Below are 10,678 nucleotides of genomic sequence, written 5' to 3' on the forward strand. Positions count from 1 at the left end.
CCTGACTGCTGATGCTGTTTATCAGAATCCCTGATCAATGTGATTGACTAAGCTGGACTGATGATTTCAAAATGAACGCAAACTCTACACCCATCACCATACTAGTGTTAGAAAAGTTTCCCAATCGTGAGTCCCCAGAGTCTGGTTTTAAATCAGGCTACCTCCCGAAAGCTGGGTTTACCAAAAGCAATTTTGCAGAATAACTTCAGCCAAAAATGACACATTGTTTGTGGTATGTTAGTCTCAAGGAGGCATATCAACCCAGCCCATCATATCTCATTTGTGGCGTAGTGCCACCTACTGAATGATATTGCAAAAACTGGGCGCTTCAATAACCAATATCTTGCTACATCGATTAGAGATATCAGAGTTTTGTTACAATCTGTCCATAGGGTTTCTACAACTCATTAATTTCCGTATCTTAACTCATTGAATGCCGCGCTGTTTTCGGAAGCTTTGGCCCAGAGTGCCAGCAATCTTGATCATTGTTGACGATTTTTGTAGAGCCACAGCGTATTCTATGTTATAGCTATGGACACATACTATGGCTTGTTTGAAAGGTGAGACTTTAAAGGAATTATCTTGAGTAAAATGCACTTTAGATCCGGAAATGTTGCTGCTGCAGCTTCCATCTTTAGGGGAAAGTCCGTAGGAGTCGATTGCTGAGTCGATTTTTTTTAAAAACGCGACGAAATTGTGAATTTCCAGAGCGTGTTACTCCACACTCAGCAATCGACTCCTACGGACTTTCCCCTATATAGAAGCTGCAGCAGCAACATTTCCAGAAAGGTACTGGCTTGATGAAATTCATTCTGGACTCTATCCGACCACATAAAGACCTCGGGATACTTCGGTTTGGCTTTAGGGACCCTTTACTCACTACCACGTAAGTGTAATGTTGTTTGGAACTGTAGAAGAGGTATGAAAATAGCGTTTTGTAGCGGCGAAATGACATGCCCGGGTCACTTCAAGGCTAACGAGTTTTGACTAAAAACAGTAAAATCGAACTTTCTCAAAACACATCCGAATGACATGAATTTGATGTCAACTCAACGTATGAACTCCCAATCATCCGTAAATTGATCTAAAGTGCATTTTACTCCGGATAATTCCTTTAAGCTCTCAGTGGGTACAAACCGTTTATTTCTACATGCCTCTGTTCCTAAGAAATCCCAAGCTAAACAGTGGCTAGTTTTCATCAAAATCCCTGTTTTATTTCTAGAAATGGAGATGTAGCGTCTTTGATGAAATATGAAGCGTTGCCTGTAAAGTTTCCGGGAAGTGACCTAGCGAGACCTGGCGAGACTGCAACCTAGTGATAAACCCACGAAAATGGCCTGGTTTTGACCTGACGTGCATGTGTTACTGATTCAACCCAAAGCGGCAACCATCAAAAGCAGAGTTTTAAGATTAAATGTCCAGATAAAATGTCCAGATTGTGCGTTTTCATGAGTTTTCGACAGTCATATATTTCATTTCCATTCATCACAGAGTTCCCAAAATCACATATAAGGTGTGTTAGAGTGTCTAGTTTCGTAATTTAAAAAAAAGAGCTTTTAAGCTATGATTTCATGTAGAAATTTGGCATGCTTACACTTGGCTTCATTTTGTCTCCTAAAGTTTATTCTGACTCATTCAAGCAAATGGAAGACATACCATTGAGAATTCAGCAGCCAAGACAAACCTCAGCTACTATCATGTGATGTGAAGGTTGCGAGTTTAAAAATGATGCTACATTGCTACAATCGTCTTTAGATGCACAACAAATTTCATGAAATTCCATCCATAGGTGGCACTGTAACTGACATATTTCAAAAGCGACTTGAACCCCAGTTATCACCACTTGTGGACATGTCATGTAATCAAAGGGTATACCAGTTGTCTTCAAGGCAGCGCTGCCTGAAAGGCACTAGGGTTAGGCATGGGTTAAGGTTAGGTTTAGGATTAGGTGCCTTTAAGTCAGCGGTGGCAGCGCCGCCTGGAAAAGGACGTTGGGGGCATAAAACACCATCGAGCAACGTGCACACTCTCTCTCTCACATACATAGGTGCCTCCTGCTCATACAGTACACACAGGTACAAACAGACAGACACAAACACTCACATGCTCACTGGCACAGTTTGGTACATATATAATTTCAGGTTATTTTGAAATGTCGTTTTCTTGTTCAAGCTGTTTATACGGTAGGCTACTGTATATAATGTTTTGTTTAAATTAAGCACTTCATAACACTTACCTTTGTCAGCCATCCCCGTAGCAACAAATACAGTCAGGAATGCCAAGGTCACCAGCATAGCTTCATAAGAGAATGATACAGTTAGTTCATACTCTAAAAAGCCTACAGTGTACTACCAGTGCTTAAAAATGAGTAGTGTGCAACATTTGACAGTTTCCCCCCAGTTTTTACTGTGACAAATAGGCTACATTAAATGGTGGGTGAACTTTCTGATGAACTTGGTGAAAAATGGAAATTCTGATGAAATAACCCAAAATTATGTTCAGTTTGACAGATAGTTAGCTAAATGTTTGTTTATGTGATTACCTTAGTTTCTCAGTTTGTAAGTTAAAGTTAGCTTCGTTGTTAGCATGCTAGTAGTCTTTCACAGTTAACTTTAGCTCATGGTAGCTACCTTAGCATTCCAATGGGCGTGTATGGCAGATTATAACAATATCACGAATGTTTTTGTGTAAATATACTTGTCTTGGTGGTACTTAGTTTAATTCAGACTTTATCATTGAAATTGGTGTTTCTGTCTGTAGACAGTTTTTGGATCTCTATGACAAAATCGTTGTTGGGGCGTTTTTTTGCTGATGAGGGCGGGTTTTTGAGCGTGATTGGGCGGAAATCACTCAACCCAATCTGGCAACACTGTCTGGCAGGCGTCTGCACTGTCCTCTGGCTAGGACTAACAGGAGGAAGGCCACCTTTACTTTTGAGGCTATTCGCCTTTTGAACTTGAATATGCTCCCAGCCCCCTCCTCCATCTCCTTGGACTAACCCCCCCTTACACTCCTGTCTGTCCTGTTCTTTCTTTGTTTGTCCTGTTCTTTCTTTTGTCCTGTCTTATATGTTGTGTTATGTCTTATAGGCTATGTCACTATGCCTGCATAGAGAAAATTGCCGCACGGGGATAAATAAAGTTTTTTTATTTATTTAATTTAATTGAATAATAAAAGGCATTATTGTGATGAATTCCTTCTCTTCAACTTGTAATACAATTAATTTAATACAGTAGCCTAATCTTAAAATAAAACAACAACATCTACAGAACTTAGATTAGTTCATATTTTAATGAGCTTTTTAACATTTGTTTTATACAACTGCAACTTCTGAAACAATAATTTAAGTGAACTAAAGAATTTGAGTAAAGACTAGCCTACTAATGTAAGCTTAATTTGTCTACAGCATCTAAGGTTATTTGTTGTCACAACTAAACCTGTTTAGTTTTATGTTTTGTAAAAACTAGAATGGTTTAAGGCAATCGGTTTCCACCCATTTTTTTAGTAATGGCAACTAGTTTGGGTTTAAAGTGTTGAGACTATCCTACATGGAGACTAGGGGTGTAACGGTTCATGTATTCGTATTGAACCGAAACGGTACGGGCGTCACGGTTCGGTGCATGAATTTACACGGAGAATACACGGTATAAAAATACATAAAACTCGTGTGCGGATTAATTAATGTCATGCGCAATTACTGTTAAGTAGCGAGAGTTACGGGAGTTCTTTAGCGACACCTAACGCTTATCTGTAGCCTCGCCTTAGCTCTGAAGCTCTGATTGACGCCTATGTTTTTTTTTTGTCAGGTCGTCAGTCGAGTCCGTCAGTCATTAGCAGCACTAAGGTTAGACCCACAAGAGTTAGAGGATCCGCTAGTCTATTTAAGATCGCAAGTTTGAGAACTTCAGTTACAGTAACGTTAGTACAGGCGAAAGAGTGGTGGATAAGATGAAACTGTGTGTCAGCGTTGTTCAGCAGTTATTGGGTATGTGAGTGGAAAAAATGCTACACATATTCGAAGCCATCACCCAGATGATGTAGGCTACCAATCACTGAAACGAGGGGAAAAAAACTTCCCCTGCGCTTCAGCAGCCTTTGGATACACATACAAATAGGGCCAAAACCTATGGCTTAAATTAAATGATTTTCGTAATGACAGAAAGCTATGTAAATCGCGTGGTAATTACCTTTATGTTGGGGTAACTTGTAACTTCTCACATGAGGAGCTGGTAGTGTTAAGTGCATAGACAGTAAAATAAAGTGACAACGCTAACCAGGCTAATAAACAAACCATGCTAGTACGGTGAGTTAACGTCAAAGGGCAAAGTCACGTGACTTCTAGTTGTAGTCTGTAAAGGAGCAATTTCGTTTTTAAAAAAAAAGGCAAAATAGTGTGATATTTTCACAGTTAGTAGGCTAGATTATTACTTTACACACAATAAAAAATATTGAGGCAAATTGTAGACCCTTCCATATACAACTAAACACAGATGTTGAAGGTCTTGCTTAAGTGGATTTTTAAAAATCATTTTTCTATGTAATTTGCACTTTCAGAAATAAGAGATGCTGTAGGCCTATTTTCAGTTTTATAGCTGATTGTCTTATTTTGTTTACAAGTTACAGATGGAGTCTGGGTACTTATTGTACTGTTTAGCCTACATCTTACACACTTCAGGCTGTTGCAGATAGCTCAGGGAAGAGACTGTATGACACTAAGGTACAGCCTGAGACATGCACAATAAAAAAAATGCTTTCTGCATTTTTGTTTTGCTTTTCCCTCCATTGTACCGAACTCGTACCGAACCGTGATGTCCGAACCGAGGTATGAACCGAACCGTGACTTCTGTGTACCGTTACACCCCTAATGGAGACATGCATATTTATTTCTCGTTAATAATGTAAATAGCCTAGCTGGCAGAAAGTCTGGACCATGATGAAATTGTTTCCATGTTTAAATCCAAGGCACAGTAGCCTCACATTGCACCCGTCAAAACGCAGTTAGCGCGCATTATGGATTCGCCTTTGGAGTCTGATCTGACTGTTTGCTCAGCAAATTAAGAGTGAAAGTAAGTGCTGGTTACTCCTGTCCCTCACTGATCGAGGTTATGTCTGTCCAAACGATGTTTTCCCATACATTAGCCTAAATTTCGGCCAATCGGTTACACAATCTTTGCTAATCAATAGCCTACACAAAGCAGTTCACGTAGGCACTGAACTCTGAGTTCTTATTCTGCCTTAAAATAGCTTAGCCTATGTCTTAAAACATTTTCTACTTGGTTTTTCATTTAAGTTTGAAAATGAATCACAGTGCACTGCAGCCTTTGAAAGTGAATTATTCCTACGAGTAGCTTAGCCCATCATATTTTCACGTTTTTAATTCTCAATAGGCCTACATGATCACGTTAATTTTTAAAGCACAATAGGCTATAGCCTGCAGATAGGCTATACAGTAAGAGTGTTTTATATCCATGTAATTTGCATCCCAACTGTCATGTCTCTGCGCCCCTCACTTTCACTCGGTTGAGGCCACCTAAAATCTCACAGGCAAACCTTAATTATAATCTCTGGCTATGCCCCTGATAAAGGCCACTCTTTATATTGTAGTCATCTCAGTTTAGTCCTTTTTTTGATTTACAAGAGATCAACATAGCCTTGTTGGTGGGCTTTTTTAAGGGTAGGCCTCTATTGCACTAAAATTATTCAACCTTTATACAGTACAGTTCATGTCAAACTGTGTAGCTCCCTCTATGAAATATGGGGCAGCAGTGCCCTACTGGCTAGGGCTTCGGGCTTGTATACCGGAGGGTTGCCGGTTCAATCCCTGACCCAGTAGGAAAAAAAGTGGGCGGGGGAAGTGGTTGAGCACTGCTCTCCCATGTCCACATCCACGGCTGAAGTGCCCTTGAGCAAGGCACCTAACCCATCATTGCTCCCTGAGCGCCGCTGTTCACTTATACTATACTTAAATCATATTTTTCACAGAAATGATAGAGGTGAAATTTCCACTAGGTTTTATTAAGATATTTTACAGATGGGCTGAACATATATCAAAAGTGAAAAAACTTGACATCGCCAAAATGATTAACCCCCCAACAATATTGGTTCTATGGTGTATATTGTCTTCATCAAAATGGACAACAACCTTTTATGTTTGTTCTTGACAAGATTGTCAGTGTCTCTTGAGTGATCAGAGCTAAATATTTTGGACTAATTTAGATGTAATATTGAGTCATTGTCACATATTTTTTTCCCCATCCAAGCAGTGACACTCAGGTAGGCAGCAAGAAGGCACAACAGGGACCATGTCCATGTGCTCAGTCTGAGTCCTGGTCAGGGACACAAAAGAAGAGTTTACTGTTTTTTTGATAATGAATACCTTCCCAATACAAAACAGGGCACAGCGAACATCATGAATTGAAGTGCTGGTCGTTTTTGGATCATACAGTTTGCAGACAAACTGTTTTTCTGAGGATAGAATAGCTGGACTTGGTACTTCATCCTCACCAAAGTTGTGGAGAAGATGAGGGCACTGCGGGAACACTTTCCACGCCATCCTTTTTTGGGGCAGCCGTGGCCCACTGGTTAGCACTCTGGACTTGTAACCGGAGGGTTGCCGGTTCGAGCCCCGACCAGTGGGCTGCGGCTGAAGTGCCGTTGAGCAAGGCACCTAACCCCTCACTGCTCCCCGAGCGCCGCCGTTGAAGCAGGCAGCTCACTGGGCCGGGATTAGTGTGTGCTGCACCTCTCTGTGTGTTCACTGTGTGCTGTTTGTGTTTCACTAATTCACTGATTGGGTTAAATGCAGAGACCCAATTTCCCTCACGGGATCAAAAAAGTATATATACTTAATATATATATATACTTTTTCCTATTCCAGTGAAATGACTGGTGGTGTCACATCCAGTGATGGCATGAAATGGCAACAGACCATCCACAATCTCATTTGACATTTTAATGTCATGCACTTTAATGTAGCGTGGTGTGACGGCTATCAGGCCTTTTCTGTCATTTCTGTCTGCTCCCCTAGATTTAGGATCAGGTGTGCCCGTGGGCAGGGCAACCACTCAACAGCTGTTCGGCTACTCCGGCGCGCAGGTGTAGCCGGGCATATTGGAACATGCAACATGCACACAGCACATTCCACACATCCCAACACCCCTGACACGACTGATTACTGACTCTATACCTGCTGACTTAGCTCTCGTTACTTTGACCGAACAACCTTGATTGTGAAATAAATCCGTCTTTGCATTACAAATTGCACGCCTCTGTCCCCCTTTATTGTTTCGGCTTCCCTAAGATGTAGCACGTGGTTTCTTGGCAGTTCCTGCTTTCATCCAAATGTATGGGCTCAGCAGGTGTGCAAACACAAGAAGCAAGAGTACATCTCTGCACTGAATGATGAGCCTCTCATACCCTTTGGTTGAGGATGAAGTACCAAGTCCAGCTATTCTATCCTCAGCAGAACAGTTTGTCTGCACCTCATTAGGGCTCACTATCAAACTTTGGAAACAGTCACTAGTGACCCATCCACAGTTGCCCTCACCAACCAGCTGTGGTTGGCACATGAAGGATGAAATGCTTGTCCCCCAGCTTTTAACCAAAGAACCTGTACAGGCCAGGTGCTTGGAGCTGACGATATGTGGATGCAAGAAAAGTGGAAGTCAGTGCAGTACTAGGCAGTGTTGTACAAAGTGGAATATTTTGCAGTGGGCTATGTGGGTGTGCAAATAAATCCACGTTTGGGAGCTTCAATCAGTGTGCGGACCTTTATTATTTCTTCTCGGGTATGTGGGTGTGCCTGTGCAGCTTGGTGCAAGAATACTCAGGTACTCACATCATTATTATTGAGTTTTGCCACATTATATGCAACTATAAGGGGCACCCGTGGCCTACTGATTAGCGCTTCTGACTTGAACCCTGACCAGTAGGCACGGCTGAAGTTCCCTTGAGCAAGGCACCTAACCCCTCACTGCTCCCCGAGCGCCGCTGTTCACTGCGCCGGGATTAGTGTGTGCTTCACCTCACTGTGTTCACTGTGTGCTGAGTGTGTTTCACTAATTCACGGATTGGGATAAATGCAGAGACCAAATTTCCCTCACGGGATCAAAAGAGTATATATACTTATACTTATACTTTTATTGTTTCAGATTATTTGGCATGATATTGTTTTTCCTGTTTTGTACAGTACATTAGATTTATATTATGCCCTTGGATGCATGCATGCATGGTCCCTGGTGTGCCTTCTATTGGCTGCCGACCTGAGTTTCACTGCTTGGATAGGGAAAAACATACCTTTGCCATACGACTATTATATAGTTATTACTACTAACTAGTTACTAACCCCTAAACCTAAATAAGCAAGAGAGCAGTTATGTTAGGATGGAATTAATAACTATAGTGATATGTCAATTAAATATAATTTGTGTTACAACCTGGTACATTAATCATGTCAAATAGCACCGTAGACCACCATCCACAGTTCTACATTTCCCCCTTGACATTAAAGTATTATAACTTGTCTCTCCCTACAAGCTTTAAACTTGGCTTGACTCATTCCCATAGATAGGGGTACCCTGATAGCACAGGGGCGTTGAATCCACGTTGAATCAACCTCCGCCGCTTCAAACAAACGTGGATTCAACGCCCCTCTGCTATCTGGGTACTGATTGATAGAGATTTTGGGATACTATGTTATGTTTCCAAGCTGATATTCATTTTGAAAACCGGTTCTCTTTAGGCGGAGTTTTCATGTTCTACTTCTGTTGTCTCTTACACTGTACAATAAATGTTCATTCTGACACTTCTGCAGACAGCCCATGATACCATTTTATGTATATGGTCCTTGTGGTTATGGAGATATTCTTTATTGTTGGCATGTCGTGTTGAGCAGAAAACCAAAAAATTTGCCTGAAATTGCCTGTACAAGTCACAACAAAATAATTCAGCTTGACAACCACCCTATTATCTTACCTATGGGTGTCTTCTAACTAAAAAAATAGGGTGACAACATGTACCAAAACATGTGAATTGAACACTGATGACGCTGAATGCCATGTCCACAAAGTGTTTGCCTTTATGCCTTTATGTGTTGGGTAGTGGAAGGACCAACATCAAGCATTAGACCAGGGGGGTATTCCAAGTACGTGGTTTAGTGGCAAACCTGGATAAGATAACTAAAAGTAAGTGGTAAACCTCCTACAACAAGAGCCCTATGGCATTGTTTTGTTAGGAAAATGAAGCCATACAGCTCTTATATTAGGAGGTTTACCACTTACTCTGAGTTAATTTACCCAGGTTTTTCACTAAACCACGTACTTGGAATACCCCCCAGAGACAGTGCACTCAACTTGTCCACAGAGATGTTCTTGCTTTGAGCAAGAACATGAAGCCTATAGTTTCAAATCAAAGCAACAAGTCATATGCACACAAATACATCCAAAATCATTTTAGCATTGTCTAGAATGTTTGTGGAAATGTCAGACAGGGAAATCTGGAGGGGATTGATGATGAAGACGATGGAGATGGTTTGCTTTAAAATAATAGGCATCAACACTAGCATTTTCCTGATAATTGTGTTTGTTGTTATTGTTGATGTTTGTAAGTTGATACTTGGATATTGTTGATCCAAAAAGGTACATGTCAAAAAAACTGCAAGATCCAACCACTCTCCAAAAATTAACATTTCAAACCCACAGAATCACATAGGCCACCTTACTAAGTTAGTCCACACTTCATCAACCCACAAACATGAAATCTACTTCTGTCAAAACTTTTGAGAGGGAGAGACACTAAATTAAGTTTTGAGTGTAGCACAGTAAGCACGCGCATAATTTATTGGCTTTACGCACAGAGCAAGCGCATTCTAGCTTGGTAGGCAACAGATCTAATGCAGTCCAATTACAATCTAATGCAGATTAGTCTTACATGAATGACACGTTTTTACCAGACACGAAGCTAAAGGTGAAGATCTATATCCTGTTACTGGATCAGCAGGTAAGACGGGACGTGAGAGTGCACGCATCGATTCCGAAGAGTGCCAAGCCTTGATTCTAGTATGTCGTATTAGGAATTAGGGAATTAGCCTTCATCACATACAAATACAGGTCATGTTATCTTGGTAGATAGGGTATAAAGTTAAATGTTAGAGAAGTGAATGTTGCTGGCTTCAATAGCCTAGTCACGAAGAGACCGCTCTGAACGAGGTTCTCGCCAAGTTTATAACCGAGTCTTGTCTTTAGTGCATCGTAGATGATTGTGTTCATGGTAATTCACACATTATCGATGGTGAAGTAGGCTACTGTGTCATTTCAATATTCAGCAGTGTCTTACACAGAAAGATATTTTCTTACCTGCATATATGGCCAAATTTCCGCTTCAATGAGTGCTCCCATCAGAACAGGTCCTTCCTGTCCACTCTGTCTCTTCCTCTTTCACTTACTCCACAGCAGAGAATGTCTAATAAGGGGAGAGCCGCCACTCTCGGGACACTTTCGGTTTCTGAACTGGTTGCAGTTCCCATTCTGCTTCCACGTGAGGGCGCTCACGAATAAGTGCAGAATGAATGGAGGTCTATGGAGCTGTAACCTAGCCTGACGAGCCAGACCCACATTAAAATTTAGGGTCTGGGCACTCACCGCTCGCAGTGCTCAGTCCAAGGGTCGGGATAATCAGTTGT

General features: G+C 41.3%; 1 protein-coding gene across 5 annotated transcripts in view; it reads right to left on the reverse strand.

Moving 5' to 3' along the window:
* LOC143127216 (uncharacterized) overlaps positions 1 to 10,434 on the reverse strand; it is a 57,864-nt gene extending 47,430 nt beyond the window's left edge. For all 5 annotated transcript variants that reach the window (XM_076288560.1, XM_076288556.1, XM_076288555.1 and 2 more), the window contains exons 1-2: positions 10,353 to 10,434; positions 2,237 to 2,296 (exon numbers count right to left, since the gene is read on the reverse strand). In XM_076288560.1, coding sequence (XP_076144675.1) covers positions 2,237 to 2,294 — 58 coding nt within the window. In that variant the 5' untranslated portion in view covers positions 2,295 to 2,296; positions 10,353 to 10,434. The remainder of the gene's footprint in view (positions 1 to 2,236; positions 2,297 to 10,352) is intronic.
* Between the last annotated feature and the right edge of the window lie 244 nt (positions 10,435 to 10,678).

Source organism: Alosa pseudoharengus, unplaced genomic scaffold, assembly GCF_046254945.1.
Source record: "Alosa pseudoharengus isolate Yale_2024_CS ecotype anadromous, Long Island Sound unplaced genomic scaffold, YU_APseudo_1.1 YU_APseudo_1.1_scf_17, whole genome shotgun sequence".
Classification (NCBI taxonomy): domain Eukaryota; kingdom Metazoa; phylum Chordata; class Actinopteri; order Clupeiformes; family Clupeidae; genus Alosa; species Alosa pseudoharengus.